We start from the raw sequence: 22,750 nt of genomic DNA, 5'->3' as shown, positions 1-22,750 counted from the left end.
TGGTCACAAACCATTGTGATTTGCAACTCTTGCATCACAGACTTGTTTGTATCGTTTTGAAATCCATTGTCATACTTGTTCTACTTTTTTGTCACAACAGATTTCTGTATGTGAAATTTGGACTGCTCTCCCTGGGGGAGAGTATGTTATACACAGTGCAGTTCACCCTTTGTTTTTTGGGTTTCTTTGTTGTCCTGTTCGTGTATTTTCTTTTCTGTCATTTGTTTGGTGTTGCAATGCAGCACCACCGTTTTATTATCAAATTTTATTTTATTTTTTTTATCTGTCTAAGCGTATTTGTTTCACTATCGTTTGTTTTGTGTGCAGGTGGAGGATCTGTCGGATGAAACCTACATGCAGCGCCACAACATCTGCGAGACGGCAGAGAAGAAACGCTTCTCCAGTGCCGTGCGCTTGCCCCACGGCCGCCGTCGAGTCCGTGCCGTCATGAACCCTCGGGCCTCGGGGGACTCGGCATCTCAGGATGCCTCCCAGCCCCCCACCCCAGGCGCCCCTGTTTCCACGGGCATGCAGGTGGCCATAGACATTGATGAGACTGGAGTGGAGGAGTCCGAGGGTCGGTTCTTGGAGCAGTTTGCGTTTGCGTCTTCCTCCCGCCCGCAGTCTCCCGCTCCTTTCACGTCCCTGCCTCCGAGTGTCCATCCGGGACGAACAGAAAAGGAGGGTTTGACATCCAGGGCGAGCGGCGATAACTTACACAGACTGGGATTGTCAAAGCGGGGTGGTGGTGGTGGTGGTGGTATGACTTCAGCGCATCAAAGCGACAGTGTCTATTCCTCTGGTGGCGGCGTGGAGGATTTTGACCCGGGGGCATCATTCTCGTCGTCGTCGTGGGACCTGGTGAACAACGCCTGGCCCCCCCGCCAGTTCCCCTTGTCGGAGGAGGAGGCCAGACAGCTGGAGAGAGAGGACGAGCGGATCCAGGATGAGGAGAAGGCCTGCCCCCCAACCCTGCACCACCACGCCCTGCCGCGCATCCCCAACCTCCGGCCCCAGCCCGTGGAGACAGGGAGCCAGGCGGGGTCGTCCGTGTCCAGCAGCCTGCCCCCCTCCCCCCTCCCTTCCACCAGCTCCGCCTCCCTGGCCGGGGACTGGGATGCCGGGGACGCCGATTGGACGCTGGACGGCAGCAGCGATGTGATCCGAAAGAAAGGAGGCAGCGGTTGCGGCGGCAGCAGCAACAACACCGCCGGCCAGACCAAGATCAAGAGATGAAAGCGAGTTGAAGGGTTTTTTGCGAGTCGAGGATCGCTTCTTCTTCCCTTTAACCCCGTGTTTCTGTAAAGAGACAGCGGTCTGGATGTGTGGGACAGGCTCTGGTCTTCCTGCCCCCACCCCCCTCCTCACCACCCCCCCCGTGATGATGACAGGAGCACGCTGTTCTTGTCATCCCTCTGCCAGCCAGCCTGTCTTGTCCTAGGGACAGGAAGGGACAAGGAGGAGACAGCTTCAACTGCCGTTGATCAAACACACCCAGTTTTCTGAGGAGAAGGGTGGTACTGCACACACGGCACACTCACTACCAGATCTCCCAGTCGGCTTTGAGACACCCTTTCTGGGTGACTGGGTCATGGTTATCATGGGACACTTTTGATGACTTGGCTGTAAAGGCAGAAGTCTCTCTCTCTCACACACACACACACACACACACACACACACACAAGCACAACCCTGGCTGATTGACATAGAGAGCTTAACGTCAGTTTATGTACAGGTTTAATTTGTTGGGGTTTTTTTCACGCTTCACTTTGCACCAGAGTGTTTAGCCGCAGTTCTTGGCTCCATGCATGCACACGTTTTTACCTGCTCACACACACACACACACACACACACACACACACACATACACACACACACACATACAAATGGCTATTCCAGCTTTTTGATAGATGAGAAGGAAAACAGGATTTGAAAAAAAAAGCAAGAAGAAGAAGAAAATGAGTTACTTAAATGTCGGTTTAAAGAAGTTAACTTCAAGTTGCATAGTATGTGCCATGATAAAAATCAAATAATTACTGATTCTTTTTTTTTGTTTTTTCATTGTTGTTTTGGGGTTGTTGTATTTTTTGTTTGTTTAACACTGAAATAGTTGTCCTTTTTTTCTTTTCTTTTTTTCTTAATAAAGGATTTTAGTTTTCATTGTACTGGGTCTGCATTGCATGCCTTTCATTTGTATTCCTGCAGACGTTGACTTGCTATCTTTTCTGATTTTGTTTGTTGTATAAATTTCTCTATTATCACAACTGACTTTTCTTTAAGAAATACGGGCTGCTCTTTCCCCAGTTAACCGTGACTTGGCTTCTTGTTGCTGTTGTGTGTAGCGTTTGGTTTGGGTTCTCTCCATCTGTATGACAAGCTCAGCAGCCAGGTGAGTAGGTGTGCCGTTTTTGGGACGTCACAACTGTCGGGACGCTGCCAGTCGCTCACTGGTTGAAGACTGCACCACATCTAATCGTCGTCTCTAATCGCGTGAGACAGCAAGAAAGGTTTCACACTGCACGCGGTCACACACAGCTGGCTCCTGTCAGAATTTGCTGTGTTGCATGCACGGTTGGTTGTTAAAAGTTTTTTTTAAATTACAAAAAAATAATTGTTTAGCTGGCTTGTCTGGTTATAATTACAGGGTGTGAAGTTGTATGATGTTTTGTTGACTTTGTTTGACATATATGTCTGTAGTTGATGACAAAAAGCTTATGATAAGAGGTTGTTGACAAGAGCTGCTGTGTCGTGTGCATCAAAGGAGACGAGACACGTTTTCACAGAAGCCACGACATGTTCAGCCAAAGTTTGGGCAAAACTTTGACCAGCTTTGTTTCTTAAGTGATGATTTCTGAGGGTGTCTCCATTAGGTCACGTTTCAAACCAACTTGCTTGGTGGGGGAGTGGGGTGGGGGGAAGAGAAAAACGATATCGGACAGCTGCTGCAGGTAGGAGAGCACCATTTTGATGTGTATGACTAGCGTTAGCTGGCTGTGTGTCTTGACCGTGTGTGGTGTGAAGAGTTTTGCTGTGTCTAGACTCTGGCTAACACATTGTTATTCTGGCTGTGTTTGATAGGAATTGTACCCAGAGATAATATTGAAATTCATAGGAGGAGGGGGGGTAGAGGGAAGGAGTCATTGGATTTATGTACCTCTTTCTCTTGAGGTGCATGGCAAATTATTAACCCCTAGACTGCCCCTGACGAGTATGCATATCAGTGAGGAGCTGTGGCCTCAACAGTTGAGACAAGGTTGAATTTGCAGGCCTGTATTTCGGCCACCGTTCTTTATCCGGACTTTTTCCTCTTGGGCTGACTTGACTTTTTGTTCAGTAAAACCGATTCCATCGCTGAAAAGAACACAAAATGAACTGGTTGCACTTCAAATGTATGCCACACTGATCTCGTTTCACTTACGTTGAGCAGTTAAGGGGTTAAATAGCAAAACATTCCAGGTATCACCTTTCGTCTGGTTTTGTCACTCCCACCCCACTCCCCCCCAATCACAGAAGTTTACTTGTGTGTGAAAACGACCTTATTGCTTCGTTTGTTGACAGCTGTACTTTGTCCTTGGCCATGAAAGGTTTTCCTTAATGAATGCTGCCGTGTGGTCATTCTTTTACTGGAGAGCTTCAAAGTCTGCCTGCACGAAATGATCTTTTCCCAGCTTCTGTTGCCTTGATGGATTCAGGGATAGTCGTTATTGGCGAATGGATGCGTGCATAAGGTCTTCATCATGTTCATCTAAGAAACCATCAAATTTTTGTGCATTATAATTCACCGTCTTTCAGCCACTCTTTGGACAAGCTGCCAAAAAAAAAAAGGGAGAAAAAAAGAGGGGGTTGAAGGGGAACAATATGAGATCAAATTTCACGTTTATGCCACAGCGTATGAAAGACTCGCAGGATTGTACAAAAGTAAGGAAAGAACAGGATTAGAAAAATATTGAACAAAAATGAGACCTCCAGAATAGTTGACAAGCACATGCTAGTGAAGACAAGATCAAAGATACCAAGGACCAAAGGACACACACAAATTGAGCATGAAATGTTTTGCCATTCTAGTCAAGAGTCCAGTGTCTGGAGACAGCAAATCCAGACAAGACCGTCTTCTCACTGGGATGTTGATGATAGCTGAACTGTTCAGTTCAGTGCAGTTCAAAAACACGGTTTCTTTCCAGACAGGGCTAATTTCACCATGAGGAGAAACGGTGGCTGTGACCTGATGCGTGTCGGCCACAGAATGTCTTGTAGCTGCCTTGATTTCCATCTGGCATCTTCAGTGGTCATACTGGGTTGGTTGCAGTGTTGCAGTGTAGCATTTATTTGGATTTGGATTTCTTTTTATCACAACAGATTTCTCTGTGTGAAATTCGGGCTGCTCTCCCCAGGGAGAGCGTGTCGCTACACTACAGTGCCACCCATTTTAAAAAATATTTTTTCCTGCATGCAGTTTTATTTGTTTTTCCTGTCGATGTGGATTTTTCTACAGAATTTTGCCAGGAACAACCCTTTTGTTGCCGTGGGTTCTTTTACGTGCGCTAAGTGCATGCTGCACACGGGACCTCGGTTTATCGTCTCATCCGAATGACTAGTGTCCAGACCACCACTCAAGGTCTAGTGGAGAGGGAGAAAATATCGGCGGTTGAACCGTGATTCGAACCAGCGCGCTCTGATTCTCTCGCTTCCTAGGCGTACATGTTACCTCTAGGCCATCACTCCACTTATTTATCATCACACGGTGATGGAGCAAGGTGATAAGTCATTGGGAAAAGGAGGTTGATCTTGTGCATTGTGCTCCTCTTTGGTTTCTTTTTTTTTTTTTTTGTGATTTTGCAAAGACCGTGGATTTCAGCTGCTGTAGGGTCGCTTAGAGGCTGTGAGCGTCATGTTGTAGCACCATGAAAGTTAAAACTCGTAATAAAGGGATCTGGGCGTGACAGTCTGAAGGTTTAAAAGTCATGACTCGTTTGTTGTAAACTAAACCATCCTTTGTTTTATTATGTCTCTTCAATGATCTGAAAGTTGTTGTGTTTTTTGTTGCTGTTGTTGTTGTTTTTACGTTTGACTGGTGTATGCTGAGTTAACTTGTTCTGCTTTCTTGTTTGCAGAGTGTGACAGGGATTTAATTGATACACTGAGGAGGGGTGGGTGTAAATGTATGATTCTGAGAGATAAAAATGGTTGAGGGAGGAGGGCAGTGTAGAATTCACTATCATGCTCTGTGCTCTTTGGTGGAATCGCAGAAATTTCACAGGAGAGGAATCCCTTGAATCTGCCGAAAGAGATGTGGCACAGTTCAGTTGTTTAACATCAGTGCTGTGCTTTGATTTTCTGAGCTTTCAGTTACCATTACCACTTCCCTAACATGACTTCACAGAATGTTGTCTTGGTTGGTGCCGTTTGATAGGGAATGGTGGCAGAAAACTGAAATTGCTGGCCACTATTTAAAATTTATTTTTTAAACGATCTGTATGTCAGTAGGACAGTATAGAAAATTTCAACCAATGTGGAGGGGGGCGTGGGGGTGGGGGGGAGTCGTGAAACGTTACCTAATCAACAAAGAAAAAGTGAGGTAGATTATCATGCGCTTACTGTAACTTGGTGCAGAAAGAATAATTGCGTATTTGCTGTTTTAAGATCAAGACATTGTGTACTTTATAAACATACTTTGCAGATCTCTGCAGTCTGCTTTGATGAAACCTTATCTGGTTTGGTATCCTGTCTGGATAGATTGAACTCTTGTCATGATAAGTTTAAATACATGAAAACTAATCCTTAAGGCGACGGGCGCAATAGCCGAGTGGTTAAAGCGTTGGACTGTCAATCTGAGGGTCCTGGGTTTGAATCACGGTAAAGGCGCCTGGTGGGTAAAGGGTGGAGATTTTTACGATCTCCCAGGTCAACATACGTGCAGACCTGCTAGTGCCTGAACCCCCTTCGTGTGTATACGCAAGCAGAAGATCAAATATGCACGTTTAAGATCCTGTAATCCATGTCAGCGTTCGGTGGGTTATGGAAACAAGAACATATCCAGCATGCACACCCCCGAAAACAGAGTATGGCTGCCTACATGGCGGGGTAAAAACGGTCATACACGTAAAAGCCCACTCGTATGCATACGAGTGAACGCAGAAGAAGAAGAAGAAGAATCCTTAAGGCTGAACAGTGTACTTAATATAGCAAGTGCAATGAATGATGTGGCACTTTGTGAAATAACTCCAGAATACTGAAGTAAATGAAGTGTATAATGCAACGAATATGCATTAAGTTGATAGCACATGAACATTATGGGAGGGGTGGTTGGGGAGGAGAGGGGGGGCATATGTGTACGTGCTTCAGTGATTGTAACAAAGCAAGGCAGTTGTGGTTGTTGTTTTTTTTTTTAACTCTCTTACTTAAAACTGTGGTTGAAGTTATGTTTTTTGAATGCAGCTTCATTACAACTCGCAAGAATGAACGAAGTGAAACAGAGGTTACTTCACATACCCACATAGACTTATCAAACTGATTTAAAAAGTTTTTATTTGTCGTTTTGTAAAGATATGTATATATGTTTTTATTCTCATGCTTTTTTTGGACTTTGGGGTTTAGATTTGTTAGTTTTTGTTTCATTAATTGTATGTTGTTTGAAACATGATATCCAAAAGAGAGGGAGAGAGAATGGAAGTAGTTTTCAATACAGCAAATCTGGAGAGAGAGAAAAATGTTCATAGATTTGTATTTCATTCCTGTTGATTTAAGATATGTTTGTATCTCTGTGCCTGTTTTAATGTTTGTTTTTGTTTCCTCTTTTTTTGTTGTTGTTTGGTTTGGTTATGTGATGAGGAAAAATAAATAATTACTCTAACCCATACTGATTAGAGGAATTTGGTTTAATCATCTAGAAAATAAAATAGCAACACAAAAGATTGATTTTCCTCCTGTTATAAAAAAAAAATATCAGTTTCTACACCAAGACAGACATAGACACAAGATTTTTTTTTTTTTTTTTTTTTTTTTTTAAAGGACAACATTAAGCGGTAGATTGGACTTACATCATTTACTTTTTTTCCATTCATGTGTCTGTTCGCTGTGCATTTTCCAAAGCTTGATTGACAATTGGGATAAACAAGTTCCAACTGTATTTCATTGTGTTTGAAACAACTAACCGACTGGCGTGTGTTCATGCATCATGCGCAGCGTAAGATTAAGAACCAACACTGCCCATCAAATAGTGATCGGTGTGTAACATATTTAGGTTCACACAAAGCATGTGAGTTATGTCCATTGCACGAACCATGTGAGTTAAGTCCCTTGTTTCATACAATTAGATATATATGTGTGTGTGTGTCATTCTTAGAAGCCACTTAAAGAAGTCTTCAGCATGGCGTTATAAGCAATGACAATAATAATAATAACTGTTGAAGCTAATAGGCTGTCTTGTTTTATTTGTTGTATGAACGGATGGCAAACACCACCACCACAGTGCTGTCAAATTACACTGTCTGGCAACCATTCAAAGCATGAGCAAAAGGATTGAGTAGATTCTGTGGTGGTGGTTTGTTGTTTTTTGAAGAATTGGGCTTAATACATCCAGTTTGCCGTTTAAAAAAAATTTTTGTTAACAACATCCGATGAACAAATGAAAACTTAAAAGAGGAGGAAAATATATATGCCTACTTCTCTCTGTGTTCTGTAGTTAACCAAAACTGTTCTTTACTTTTTATATATGAAATAAAAACTGTCTGGATGGTTGACCCGTCAAGATTGTGACTTTGATGAACTGAAGCAAAACCTATCCAGACATTTCCTCGGAATCTTTGAACATAAAAGCATACAAGATTATGTCCATGATTAATGTCCTGCATGGGAAATATTATGTGGAAATTTGGAATTATGCTTCTGAACAACTTTAAAAAAAAAAAAAGAAAAAAAAGAGAGAAGAAAATCTCTGTTTTACACACACACAGAACGAACGAACATTTTTATTCAATAAAGGCCGTAGCCCCTCATGAAGGGGATCAGTGAACACAAATTGTTACATTCCAGAACAATGGGGAACAGGAAACATTTAACTACAATTCTAGCAATGCACATGCACACACAAAAAGCACAATTAATCACATATCAAGCTGCGGATTTTGAATGCCTTACACAAGTATATAGCGAACTGTTTTACAATGGTTTCATTTGTTGATGACATTAGCAAGGAAAGTCGAAACAGAGATGGATGTCTATGATATTTTTGTGGAATTAACTGTAGCCTAAGGTCATTTAAGGCAGGGCAACGTAACACGAAGTGAAGTTCATTTTCTTCAGCACATCTGCACAAGGGACAAATAATATCGTGATCATTCAATTTACTAGGAAATTAACACACAGAGAGAGAGAACAGTGGTTACACTAAGAGGGGAGGAAGAGGAAACACGTGCATGTCTGCATGTGCTTAACTGATGCAACAAGAGCATGAAGCAGACCAGACAGGAACTAAAAACAGAACTCTTGTTTCACTGCGTTGCACTGAAGTTCTCGTTTATAAATAACTGACACATTTTCTTCTTGAGCAAAACGTGATCGACAAAAAACAACTTTTGTCCAGTTAATGGCAGTATTATTGATTAAAAAAAAAAAAAAAAAAAAAAAAGACCGATGGCTTATTATTTGAATGGTACTTCAGTGGTGTAGTGCTAATGCCTCCACATAGGAAGAGAGATATCTGAGCGTAGGGAATCGAACCCCACACTTCCAGTATTTCTCTCCCATTCCACAAACCCTTGAGTAGTGATCTGGACGCTAGTCATTCGGTGGAGACGATAAAGTGAGATCCTGTGTGCAGCATGCATTTAGCACCTGTAAAAGAACTCATGGCAGAGGAATAAATTCTAAAGAAAAAATGTATATGTACATTCGTATGTATGCGCATGACTGAAATTGAAATCTAAGTGAATGACACAGGAAAGGAATGATGAGCACCTAAAAGCAGCTGTCAGTCGGCTCTACCCAGGTGGGCAGGCTGTTGTGCAAATGACTGTTTGCAGTGCATTTTGAGTCTGGTCTCAGATCAAAGATATGCACTATATATAGACCTGTAAAAATGACAATACTAAGAATACTCATGCTTTACAAATCCAGTGTTGTTATCAAATGTTATTTACATTACTTAATGTTTCCATGTGCGTAAGTGCATTTTAGTCTGATTTTGATTTATGTTATTAGAAAATAAAATTATGGCTAAGATGGTCAATATGATATAATCTCAGTTAATAGTTTTTTCTGTGAGCACTTCTCTCTCTCTCCCTCTCTGTATGTATGTTTGTGTGTCTCCGTCTCTCTGTATGTGTGAGTGTGTCTCTCTCTTACTCTGAATGTGTGTCTCTTGTTTCTTGGGGTAACATACAGGGAGAACTAGGTGTGTGGTTGGGGGAGGGGGGTGTCCTTTTTTTTTTCAGTCGGCGTATCCCATCTTTGAAGTAAGAGCAAGACACATAGAACTGATTTTGTACATGAAAATACAACCTTTTTTTTTTTTTTTAACCTACATTTAAAATAGATTTTTGTTTAACCAAGGAGGTTTTCCTTTCCCCAGTAAAAAGTTCCCCCCAGGAGACTTTTGCTACATGAGAAGATGTAATTTGAGTTATGCAACAGGTCTGTGAACCATTGAGCTCATGTTTCCAAAAGGGTTTTTGTTACTGGTATTGTGTATTGGTTTTGTATTTTCATTTTTGTTGTTGTTGTTGATAAAAACATGATGTACTGTTTGAATTTTACATTTTCAGTAGATGTAACTTGTAATCTGATCTTATTTGAACTTCACAAAGAGTGAAAGGTGGAGAGAAAAAATTTTTTCATGACCTTTTGAAGGGATGATCGTAACGTTTTAATCTGAATGGTCACTGGATAAGATTATTTTTTTTTATAAGACAACAGTTAGGTATCTGGATTTCTCCCCCACCTCCATCCTATATACCCCCACCTCCTTTCCCCTGTTCCGCTTTTTCAGGACTTTGATCACCGGTTTTACTGACAGAATCTGCTAGCCACTTGTGCTTTAAGTTTCTGGTGTGTAGTGCTTAAGGCATGGGTTACTCTTAATACTTCTTGATTGGGCGCATCATTGACAGCACATTTGTGCAGTCTGGCATTCAGTTGATTTCAGCTGTAAGTGTAGTCCTGTATTTATATATATATATATATATATATATATATATATATATATTTTTTTTTAATTTTTTTTTTTAATAATTGATGATTTGAACTGTTCATTCCTAAAGCATACATGGGAACGTTCGCTTGTTCATTTGAATTCAAAGAGAGTGATAGTTGCATGACTCTTAAGCCCCCAGAAAGGGAAAATGCATTTATCGATCAGGATTGCATTTTAAAGAGATGTTAAGGAGAGAGATGAGTGCGGTGGCCGAACGGCAAGAGCGCTGGTTTCTCGCCCAAGTTTCCCCGAGTTCGATCCCTGGTTCAGCACACCTGGTGGGTGAAGAGTGGAGATTTTTCTGACCTCCCAGGTCAACATGTGTGCAGACCTACTAGTGCCTGAACCCCCTTCATATGAGCATACATGCAAAAGGTCAAATATGCACGTTAAAGATACCGTAATCCATCTCAGTGTTCCAATGGGTTATGGAGACACAAAAATAGCCAGCATGTATCAAACACGATAGAGAGATTGGCAAGTTGATGTTGGTCGTGTAATGGAAAGGAAAAGAAAAAGTATTCAAAGAGAGAGAGAGAGAGAAAAAAAAAAGAATTGTATGATCACAGCAAGTCGGAAAGAAGTATTGAAAAAAAAAAATTATATCACTACAGCCAGTACATAATACTCAAAATTCTGCTGACACTTGATATTATCTGATTCAGATGTTGGCTTGTATTCCAGCACACTATTCCTGATGTTGCTACTACTACTACTACTACCATTTACCAGTTTTGTCTTTCCAGGAACCATTGATGCAAAACTACCTGGGTGGGTGCATGACTTCTGTCCTGCAATATCACTGTTGTCAAAAGATCTTGGGCAGAGTTGTGTTCAGCCTCAGCAGCACTAAGTTTACTAGTTGTTCAGAATTTTCCTAAGGAATTAGGCTTAGAAAAATCCTTCAATTTCTTAATTCCTTAGATGTTGGAAGATTCTGTTTTAACACAAAGCAAACTTAGTGGCGCAAAGATTGTTTTAGCTGTCAACCCAGCCCTGTTAAATGTTGGAACTAATTTCTTCTTCTTTGTCATCGTCGTTCGTTGGCTCCAACTCAACGTTCACTCGTTCGTACACAAATGGGCTTTAATGTGTATGACTGTTTTCAACCCACCATGTAGACAGCCATAATCCGTTTTAGGGGGTGTGCATGCTGGGTATGTTCTTGTTTCCATAACCTACCGAACACTTAAATGGACTACAGGATCTTTAATGTGCGTATTTGATCTTCTGCTGGCGTATACACACAAAGGGGGTTCAGACACAAGCAGGTCTGCACATATGTTGACCCGGGAGACTGGAAAAATCTCCACCCTTTACCCACCCGGCGCCATTACCAAGATTCAAACCTGGGACCCTCAGATTGAAAGTCCAATGTTTTAACCACCCGGCTATTGTGCCCGTCTGAACTCATTTCAATTTTAAGTTTACCAGGACAGTAAGGTAAAGTTGTGTCATCAGAATGACTGAATGCGTTAAATGTTATTTTCTCATCTGCGGACACATTTCACATTGTGAAAACTGCTTGTCTATTGGCATTTTTCCGGATTGATTAAATCAATACAATGTTTGACGAGAAAATAAGCATGGTTTTTGTCTTCTTCGTCTATAGTTTCCAGAACAAAGTTATGCATGTCTTGCATGAAGTTGTATGTGGCTGTTTGGCCAGCGACATGAATTAACAGCAGGAACAGCAGACATGAATTATCTTCATGTTCATGCTGTATCACATGGGACTTGTTTGTTGTTTTTTGGGGACGGGGAGGGAGGGGGCTGGGGGGTCATTCTTTCAGAGTGAAAGAAATCCCCCCAAACCCACCCAGCCCCAGAATGGAATAAAAGAAAAACAGAAACTATTTCGTGTGAAGAATTTTACTGTCGATCTGTGTAGAGCAAGCGAGAAAGGGAGACATGGAGAGAAAACATGAACAATGTTGTCATGATCATTTCTACTTTTTTTTTTTCCTTTCATTTCTTTTCACTTGTCTTTCTCACTTTCTGCTGAAGATTACATGAAAATGAATGAAATTTGAATTGTGATCTGGGATACATACTTGTTTGATCTTTTCCAAGCCTCCAAAAATTATTATAAACCCTGATGCCATTAAACGAGGAAGAAGGCTGGATTATCTAAGGATATATATCCATCCCATGTGTCCAGTTTGTACCAGAGTAATTTCATAAGTCTCTTTGGCAAGACCAAGTGTGTTTCTATGGAGATGGCATGATTATGCAGACAGTGGACACATACGTATAGCGCACACACTTCACACACATATTATGTTATACCTTAATAGTAACACTCCTTCAGTCACAATACAAATTCTATCGGAAAAGCCTATTGATATATATTTTTTTTAAAATATATATATATGTATATGGGATTAGTCAGTTGTGGATCTACACTGCTGTTGAAGAACATGTGTCCACAACTGTTGTCTGACTGAATTGAGTTGTTAAAAAAAAAAAAAAAAGAGTCCACTTTTTTTTTGATAGGTGTACTGCTCTCGGGAAAGAATATATTTTGCAACCTCCAAAAGTCAAGAACTAAGCAGATTAAACGGCAACAGAAAACAAACTAGCATTGTCACAGAGAAGGTGAAATACGCATGCAAAGGATCAAAATGCTCACATTGAAGATCCTGCCATCCTTGTCAGTGTTGATGTGGCTATGGATCAACTCATTCTGCTAGCAATCCCAGCAGAGGGCGAGTCCGTGCAATTGAACTTTTCTTTCCACACATTTTTTCACACACACACACACACACACACACGCTGACATGCACCCACGCACACACACACAGAAGGCCTGACTAAGCACGTTGGGGTACACTGCTGTTCAGGCATCTGCTTGGCAGATGTGGTGTAGCGTATATGGATTTGTCCAAACGCAGTGACGCCTCCTTGAGCTACTGATACTGTACTACACGTACACTCACACAAAAATGCGCGTGTGAAAGAAAGATGAGACAGAGAGTATCACCAACTCGTAACACACACAAGAAACTATAAAAGACTGTTGTATTTGTGTCTTTCTTTAATATATTTTCTAAAAATTTATACCAACAACACAGGTCAGTATAATAATTTTCAAATACATGGTGCTTTGTCAGGCGTATGCACAGCAACAACCAACCTGTTTGCACATGTGAATGATACACACAATACTGTTCACATGTAATCATATAACATGAAGTGTAAGCACAAGCCATTTACGTGAAAAAAGAAAAACAAACCAACCATTTGACCCGGGGAAAGAAACTCCCCCCAAAATGTTTGGAAATAATCAAGAAAATACACACACACACACACACACACACACACACACACCTTTTGGAAACTGGGAAAAAGATGAAAAAGATAACTTTAAAAAAAAGAACAGAACACACACACAAACACACACACACAAAAGAAACTGAATAATACAAGTAATAATTAATATATGATATGATGTAATTAACAGATATTTCTAAAGCTGTCCACATAGCAGACAATTATCATCAGTGATTCAGAGACTGTCTAAGGTTTTGGCAGCAAGCACCAAAGACAAGACAAATTACACACTCGTGAAAGTCAGCATATCTGATGGACGGAGGAGGGAGTGCATTCATTCTGAACGTAGCCAGTTGGTGCAAGGTGCTCTGAACACAGCAAAAAATAAATGTGGCTAACTTCATCTCTCTCTCTCTCTCTATATATATATATATATATATATCATCTCTCTCTCTCTCTCTCTCTCTCTCTCTATATATATATATATATATATAGTGACCAAGTGCTATGCTTGCTCCAATACTTGCCTCACGCACAAGCTGTATTAGCAGACGACAGTTTTCGCAACTAACCCACCCAAAGAATGTGTGACGTCACTCCGCTTACATCATTTTGTCCTCTTCGCCAGACAACCTGCTCGTGGCTGGACCAGTGTTGTGTGGCTATTGGCTGAGCTGGAATCTGTGTTTCTGCTCCACCGTAATTAATTAATAGCTCTTTTGTCAGATAAGTAAACTACAAGTATCATATACTGGCAGAATCGTCGCATTTTCATCTTTAAGTCTATTCCATTTGTGTTTGCCTACGTTAAACTGATTTAACGCAGTTTGTAATTTTCCGCGACGAGTTTGTTAAAACTGACCCTGTTCAGGTGACTTAAATTAAGATTATAAATTCACCATAAATAATCAACACTTCATTTTATACTCATTATAAAGTAGGTGTTGAGCTCTTTCTTTTGCAACTTATCTGACATAAATCGATTCAGGAATCATTCAGAAATCTGTCACTGAACACCTTGTCAGAAAAACACAGTTGTTGTCAGATTTGGCCAGATTAGTGAGGATCTGCTCGCAGCACACGTGATTGTCTTTGCAGTCCACTTAACCTGCATAAATTGGCACAGTGAGTGATGAGTGGTCATTTCATACCTGGTCAGTCATCTGACCAGAGCTGCTCTCTCTCTCTCTCTCTCTCTTGCTGCATCGCGAGCAGTGTGTTTTGTGTGTGTTCTCACAACGGCTGACATCTCGCTACGTACTGCTGTAAGTACTAGTGTGTAGAATGTGTTGATTTGTAAATTGTATTGTTTGACACAGTACTTGTGTTCATATGAGTATGTTCAGTTATTGCTTTGTTCAGTTATTACTTTGACATGTTAGTCACAGCTCGGCTATGATTAGAAAATCGCCATGTCGTCATATGCCCGTAGCAGTGTTCCATTTAATTCTTCTTAACGTCACAGTCAATGACGTCCCGGGACACAGGTAGTTTGTTCCAGAATGTTTTAGTGAGTGTATAAAGTTCACTCACCACTTAATGGTTAAGTCATGACGGTTCTTCACTTACTATCTGGTCTATCAGTTTGCCAGTATAATATCAAAGCCACTGATTCTATTATCTTGTTTATTATTCATGTATTATTTTACATGCTGATATTAGTTGTACTGCTACAGTGTGCTCAGTACTCTTAAGATGTGTGTAGTATTCTGTTGTAGTGATATCAGCTACTGGTTAAAACCACCTGATATGTATCTGTCTGTTAACTGTGATTTAGTTATCATGCTCTCTCCTGCACGGCTTACTCCAGTATAGTGCAACATGATAAACTGATTCATTTGATCTTTACCTAATCTATACTGTCAGTGTACTTTCACCGAGTCAGCATCGCTTCAATCACTTTAACTGCGGTATTTAAATGTATTAGAAATGTCATTTGATGTCAGTGTTTGGTCTTCACACATATCGCAAACCCAGTGGTAGTCTGTCCATGTAATATGCATACATGTGCTTTACTGTCCGCTTGTGCCGACATGTCGTGCTAATGACATTTGTTTGTGTCATTCCAGGCACTGTCTTCTCTTCTTTGTCTTCTCATTATCTCTTCTCTTAGGTTCTCTTCTAGTTGTCTTCTCCATTACTTCTTCTCTTTTTATATCTTCTTCTCTTATTGTCTTCTTTTCTTATGTTCTTGTAACTATTGTAAATAAAACAATAGAAAACCCCATTTGTGACTGGCCTCTATATGTTCCTGGCCTGTGCGCGGGAATTCTCGTCAATCCTTTAATTCAGTAAATCATCTTTTGTTAGTTCTTTTGTACCGTACCCTTGAATAACCTCGGTACACGGCTACATATATATATATATATATATATATGAAATCAGCAACAACAACAAAAATCATGAAACTGTGTTTAGTTTTCATTTGTATTTACTATGTATCTAGAAGAAAATGATTATCAAAGCAAAGGTAGGTTAAGAACTGTTAGTCGGCTGCTTGATTGGAAAATATATAACTGATGTAACTGTGTGTGTGTGTGTGTGTGTGTGTGTGTGTGTGTGTGTGTGTGTGTGTGTGTGTGTGTGTGTGTGTGTTTTCCCTCTCACTTGAAGACAACTGATGCAGTAACTGTAAGGAAGAACTAAATTTCAGGGTCAGCAGAAGGAAAAGAGAGAGCATTTCAAGGAAAACTTTTAGGAATCAAGAGGAACAGGGGTAGAAAACAAAGAAAACCCAAACCCACACAAAAAAAACCCAACAAAAACCAAAACCAAATTTAATATTCAGTGACTGAACAAGTGATAGATGTGGAAAGATGAAAAAAAAAAAAGAAAAAAAAAGTTAATGAAAAAAAGTTGAACTATAATCGGAAAACAAAGTCAATTACAGTCGATGGATTGTGAAAGAAAATAAACTCCTGAAGAGAGAGAGAGAGAGAGAGAGAGAGAGAGAGAGAGAGAGAGAGAGAAATCCATACCAGAGCAAACGTGTTGCAACATTTTAAGGGCATGTGCTTAAAAAATTGATCAATTAATTTTTTAAAAAAAACAACAACAAAAAAACAACTCACACTTTAACTCATCACTTATTAAACACATAGAGAACATGTTTAAAACAAACATGTGACAAAATGTACCAACATCAGAAAGAAAGAGTTTGAGCGTTTAAGAATTATCATTCTACATAAAACGAATATGCATCCAGGGAAAATGCCCTCGCACATTCATTGTCTTTAGTGAAATTGAAATGCTAAATTCTCTCTTTCTCTCTCTCTGAGATTCCATGAGACATAAACTTACAAGTGTATGTGCTTGTGCATACACAGACATATATACACATATATATGTACATATATACACATACAAATGTGTATGACACTTAACACTACTCATCACACACACACACACACACACACACACACACACACACACACACACTTTTACCCTCAGTAAAGATTGTCTTGAATCAAACACATTCTCTCTCTCTCTCTCTCTCTCTCTCTCTCTCTCTCTCTCTCTCACACACACACACACACACACACACACACACACACACACTTTTACACTCAATACAAATTGTCATGAATCATATGCATAATGTCTCTCTCTCTCTCTCTCACACACACACACACACACACACACACACACACATCTCACTTTTGTTTTAACCCTCAAAGATAATTTTGACTTCACACACACACACACACACACACATATCCCACTTTTGTTTTAACCCTCAAAGATCATTTTGACTTCACACACACACACACACACACACACAGAGAGAGAGAGAGAGAGAGAGGATGAACGACAATTATCATCAAATCAATGTAACAAATCACACTGTTGAAGGATGCGAATGATGGCGTCCACCTCAATGGTGCAGATGAAAGGTCTCTTGGCAGCTCGCCTTCTGTCTCCAGCCCCACATGACGTGTCACTGACGTAGTCAGAAGAGCGAGCGTCTTTGGTGGCGCTGCAGTCAGTCCCTGATCCTTCCGTCAGGTGACACTGAGTGTTTATGACGTCAGCACGGAGCGATGACGTTTTGACTACGTCAGAGCCATTGACGTACGCAGGGTTGGGGATTTGACTGAAGCGAACCTTTCTGGGTTTGCCGCCCCGTCTTCTGCAAACGAGCGTGGGTCGTGTGGTGCGAGGTGAACTTTTCGTGGATGTGCTCTGGGTGTGAGGAACGTTCCTGGTGATGGTGTTAAGCTCTTGGCTTTCTTCACAACCCTGGTTCAGTCCTCTGCTTTGTTCTTCTTCACAGGGGAGGTCACGAACAACCCTCCCATCACAACTCTGTCTCAGTTGATCCCTGCCTTGTTCTTCGCAACGGTGACCACGAGTAAAAGCTGCGTTCCTCTCCGTTTCAGGATCACTTGAGCAACAGTCACGGCTGTCTTCAGTTGTGCTCAATACGGACGCTTCGTTTTGGAGTCTGTTGTCTCTAGAATCGCAGGCTGTGGGTGATTGGTCATTGTGAAGTTGAGAGTCTGTGTTGTCGTCGTCAGGATTGTTGACGCTTCGCTCTGCCTCTGCTGAAACGTCTGAAACAGAGCTCAGGTCTTCTGGATGTTTTGAGCAAAGGGGGTCGTGACCGCTGACAAGGAGGCCGCTGTGCGATTCTTCAAGCAGATGTCTGTCTGTGTGGACAGTGTCTTGAGCGTGTGATGGACTTTGAGATGTGTGAAGTCCACGACAGTCCACTGACGGTACATCGCTGTTCTGCCGCCCAAACTGAGTGTTTGCAATGGTTGCAGTTGTGGTGTTGGTGGTGACTGAGGTGTGGTTATCCCCCCTACTCGAGGCATGTGTGAGACTGCCGGTAGACATGATACAGCCAGGCAGTGAAGATGTGGTGAAACAGCGTGCCCGAGAAACACAGCAACCATGCTCAAGAACCAAAGCAGCAGGTTCAACAGACTCTGTGTCATCCATATCTGAACAGTAATCTGTGCCCTGTTCAGAATCATTGTCGCTGTTATGCTTTGTGTCGTTTCTTTCGTCTGTGTTGTTTAGGAAGCTGTTCTGCTCAACATCCATGTCCTGTTCATCTCTGAACAAGTCTCCACCGTCAGCGTCATCAGCTGATTCGTGTTTGTTTCCAAGTTCTGATGCGTCACTGGGATGAGGGTTTACACTCTCTGTTACACTGTCATGACAATGTTCTCTCAGTGGCTGGTGAGTGTCAGGGTTTACATTCTCTGTTACAAAGTCATGGCGATGTTCTGTCAGCGGCTGATGAGTGTCAGCATCCTCAAAGTCATCGTCACCTGTGGACTCGCAGTCCTTGGACTTTGCTGAATCTGCAGGAGTGGACGCCGCGTCGTCACTGCTTGGTGCAGGGGAGCTGAGGTTTGACCACCTTCTGCATCATAACACTCTGCGACTCCCTCTGACCAGAGCTCAAGGTCCACCTCCTGAAAGTCCCCCGTTTTCGGCATAGTTGGTTGTTGTTGTTTATCTAAGACGTGCGCAGGTCCTTCGCAACTCAGTTCATCAAAGTCCAAAACATCCCACACTTCAGACAGGTCATCTGGAAACTCCACAGGCGACTGGAAGTGGCTCTGATGTTGTGCGGATGGAGTTGTCGATGCCTTCGTCACCAGAGGCAGCCTCCAGCTGCAAGACATCCAGGAAAGCGTCAGCAAGGGAGATGCCGGGGCCCTTCCCCTGGGTGTCCTCAACACCAGTCTGCGTCAGACGAGAAAACACAGGCAAACGTCGGAAGGAGGAGGGGGGACGACCCAAAGTACCACCAGGGACACCGTCACCACCAAACCTTGATGCTTCACCGGGCTGCTGTCGCTTCTGTGCCCGTGGCTCCGCGTGGTGGACTTCCCCGTGACCCCCCTCACCCTCCTCAGCAGAGCTCACTCCAGAGTCCTCACTGGCTCCAGAAGAAGAAGATGAAGCAGCTCCGGACGAGACGGCTTCCGGCAGAGGAAGACCTAGCTGAAGAAGAAAGGAGGGGGAAGGGGACAACACCTCATCCCACTCCGTCACCCACCTCACACTGAGGTAGTCGAGCTGGGGGAGGTGGTGGCTGTGGGGATAATCGGGGTGGTGGTGGTAGTCGGACAACAGGTTCCTGAACTCATTGTGCACAGACGGAACCGGAAACTGAGTTTGCCGGGACCCTGTTGGGGAAGAACTCTGCAAGCAAGCTCTTCTGGGGTGGCTGGAATATGGGTGGGGGCGAGAGGCGGCTGGTCTCAACGTGCATGGACCGGGTGGCGTGGAATGTCGGCGCCGCGGGGTTGTGTGCCGATTTGGGTATGGGGGAAACTGGGGATAACGGGAAGAGTAAGGAGAGGGTCTTGAGTGTCGTGATGGTGGTGGTACCCCTCTGCCTCTGCTAACCCTGGAAGAAGGCACAGAAGCCATGGCACCATTATCAACATCCACGACTGAGCGATAATCATCATGCATCACTGTAGGCAGAACAGCGTTCATGTGCTGTGATCTAAAATCTTTCATGACCGGTTTTTTGTTGTTTTTTTTGTTTGTTTGTTTGTTTGTTTTTTGTTTGGTTTTGTTTTTGTTTTGAATAACACAGAGTCAGTACACTTACTGCTTGGTATGGTACAAATTATTACGAATTCTTGTTCTTTTTTTTCCCCGCCCCCACTCAGATCAGTTTTATGGCTTCTTCAGTTTGCAATGTCTATTAATAATGCAACTGATTCTGTAGTGCGGTTGTATACAATTTAAAAACTAGATAATTGTGTATGATGGTTAAGGGGCAAATGTACCCGTGGTCGCTTTCTACGAAAGATAACAAACACGAAACAAAAAAGATAGATACAAAAATAGATACATAAATAAATAAACAAACAAATATATAAACTGACCTCTACAAGTAAATTTATGTATGCAACCTTATCTAAAAGATCAGGAAAATTGTCTGGCAAGAAAACTGTCCACAGCTCACACCAAGTGTGTATTCAAAGGCCCATGATTTCTTATTTGATACCGAAACCGATTTCAAACTTTAATTTTTTTAAAATTTCAGTCAGCTACAAATACTTCATGAATCATTTCATTACTGTGACTGGTCAGTAGAACAAACATCAACATAAATGCAGTTCTGTTTCAATATTCATTCCACCCCAAACCGAAAGTTTACCTTCTCAAGAAGGGGGAGGAATAGAAACATAGAAGCAAACACTTGTCTGGTGCCTGTGTTATACGCCCGGCAGCGACCGTTTCATGTCATGTCATAGAGGAGAAAATAAAAAAAAATTAAAAATCAACGCTTTCCGACGCCACCACTTCGCAACACCAAACTTGAAGGACACAACACATATGAGACACGTATACTTGTTTTACACTTAGCCAAGCATACTCCTCTGGTTCAAATCCTTCATAAAACGGTTACCTGATCAAAACGCCGGCACTCACTATTGGGAAAATGTCCTCTCCGAAGGCTGTGCACGCAAGCGCCCACAAGTCTCGTCTGCTCTCTCTCTCTCTCTCTCTCTCTCTCACACACACACACACAAATGATTTTTCTCCAGTCAGCAAGAAAACCAGGCACGCCCCCACGGTTTCGTCACACATAGGCGCTTGAAATATTTTCAAAATATGGACAAAGGCGGGGGTAGAATAATCGATTGGTGTGGGTTTGCTAGCATGTAGGCTCTTGTTGTTGCTTCATAACCAGACCATGTGATGAAGAAGTTCTTGGCAATGGTATTAATTAATCTAAGTTGTGGCTCGAGAGCGGTGACACAGAATAGACCTTTACCAAAAAGGCAGGCAAAAACAGGTCCGCGTTGTGGAGTACGTTTCTTTCAGGTGGTTTTTTTTTTTTTTTTTTTTTTTTTTAATTTTTTTAATAGGTTTTTGGGGTTGTTGTTTTTCCGTTCGTTGTTTTCCAAGTTTATGAGCAGGCCAGTACTTTCAACAACTTATTTAGGTTGTTGATTTGTTTGTTTGTTGTCGGCAGTTGTTGTAACCTCCAAAGGCCCTTGATCACTGAAGAGTTAATTCAGTACTATAGTTAACGTCTATGCCGTTGTTGTATCAACTTGTTCAACGATGCTCAACTCGAAATGACTGTATAATTATCGTCATCAGCTGCTACGTACAGTACTGATCGAGTCACAATTCTTCCAGGTCACAGTTCTTGATCCGCTCTCCTTTCGTCGTAACTCAGTGCATCCACCCACCCACTCATGCAGTCAGCGAAAAAGAAAAAAAAAAACCCCACACACACACACACAAAAAAAAAACCAACACAAACTATTTACCAACGAGGCAATCACTTCGTCGCCGGGAACGAGTTACTGATTCGCACTGTCAGTCGAAAACCACGATAAATATCGCCCACTGCATGTACGCACGTGTCAGTGTGTGCGCGTGCGCCTTGACTGATGTATATCCTTGTCGGGGTCGCTTTCGTTTCTGCAGTGTGAGAACGGGCGCTCGGGCTTTTATATTAATATGGGAGTGTCGAAGGGGTGGTGCAATAGTTGTCGGTTTAACGTTAGCGTCGACTGTACGTTTCTGGGTGAAACGTTGACCCAATGGTGGTCGTTATCTGTAACACTGCACGTTGGCAGCGTGGGTATTTATTAGTTCGGCGTCGGCTAGACGTTTGGTTTTTCCCTCCGTGAACACGTGACACGCTGGCACTGGTACACGAACGTTCACACCGCACCGGCCGCACACACACACACACACACACACAGAGCACGGCCCGTCGCGGATATAATCAGAAAGTACGAACACCGGATTTTGTTTTCCATGAATAATCTCTCTCTCTCTCTCTCTCTCTCTCTCTCTCTCAGGAACATAACTATGCAACACTGATGGGCTTGTGACGTTCGAAATATTTTGTACACATTTGGTTTGGGGATAGTTTGGGAAACACAGGTGTGGGAGATGAAACTTGGATTGTTTTTCAGTATCCGAATTTAAGCAGAGGCTCGTTGATTGCTTCAAACAAGATTGGTCTTCTGCTTTGAGTACACATGAATCTTATGGTGCATACGGATCCTCAGTATAAAACATCATTGTCGTCTGTTGTGTACTTACATTATGTAGATATAGTGTAGCGTATATTTGTCCGAACGCAGTGACGCCTACTTGAGCTGCTGATACTGATACTGGGAAAATATATCTTTGAGAAGAAATTTTGCCAAATTTTGAACTTGGGATGTCACCCTTAAATTGTAATTTTTTGCAATTTAGAAGTCGTGCAAATGTAAAAGATTATTCTTGCCCATTCTGTACCAATATCCCTCAGTGAAACAGAGAAGCATTTCCTGCTTGAAT

The 22,750-nt window shown here is 42.1% G+C and overlaps 2 protein-coding genes across 5 annotated transcripts in view; one reads left to right on the top strand and one right to left on the bottom strand.

The window, feature by feature from the left end:
* The window catches only part of LOC143276729 (uncharacterized), a 30,017-nt gene extending 21,391 nt beyond the window's left edge, over window positions 1-8,626 (top strand). Inside the window, exon 8 of the mRNA XM_076581393.1 lies at window positions 328-8,626. Within this exon, the coding sequence (XP_076437508.1) occupies window positions 328-1,236 (909 nt within the window). The 3' untranslated portion in view covers window positions 1,237-8,626. The remainder of the gene's footprint in view (window positions 1-327) is intronic.
* Window positions 8,627-17,138: 8,512 nt separating this feature from the next.
* Window positions 17,139-21,853, bottom strand: LOC143276554 (uncharacterized). 4 transcript variants are annotated; one of them, XM_076581130.1, is made up of 2 exons: window positions 21,724-21,853; window positions 17,139-19,832 (listed from the first exon to the last, which is right to left on the bottom strand). In XM_076581130.1, exon 2 carries the CDS (start codon window positions 18,509-18,511, stop codon window positions 17,288-17,290), a length of 1,224 nt encoding a protein of 407 aa, XP_076437245.1. In that variant the 5' UTR covers window positions 18,512-19,832; window positions 21,724-21,853; the 3' UTR covers window positions 17,139-17,287. The 4 variants fall into 4 exon arrangements, with proteins under 4 accessions (XP_076437245.1, XP_076437244.1, XP_076437246.1 ...); XM_076581129.1 differs by having other exon boundaries at window positions 20,850-21,845; XM_076581131.1 differs by lacking the exon at window positions 21,724-21,853 and adding an exon at window positions 20,598-20,814.
* Between the last annotated feature and the right edge of the window lie 897 nt (window positions 21,854-22,750).

This window comes from Babylonia areolata, chromosome 32, assembly GCF_041734735.1.
Source record: "Babylonia areolata isolate BAREFJ2019XMU chromosome 32, ASM4173473v1, whole genome shotgun sequence".
Lineage (NCBI taxonomy): Eukaryota > Metazoa > Mollusca > Gastropoda > Neogastropoda > Buccinidae > Babylonia > Babylonia areolata.
This window is presented reverse-complemented; position numbering and strand designations above follow the sequence as displayed.

Bases quoted from the DNA above. Each gene is read 5' to 3' on its own strand.
- LOC143276554 (XM_076581130.1), bottom strand. From the start codon at position 18,511: ATGGATGTTGAGCAGAACAGCTTCCTAAACAACACAGACGAAAGAAAC.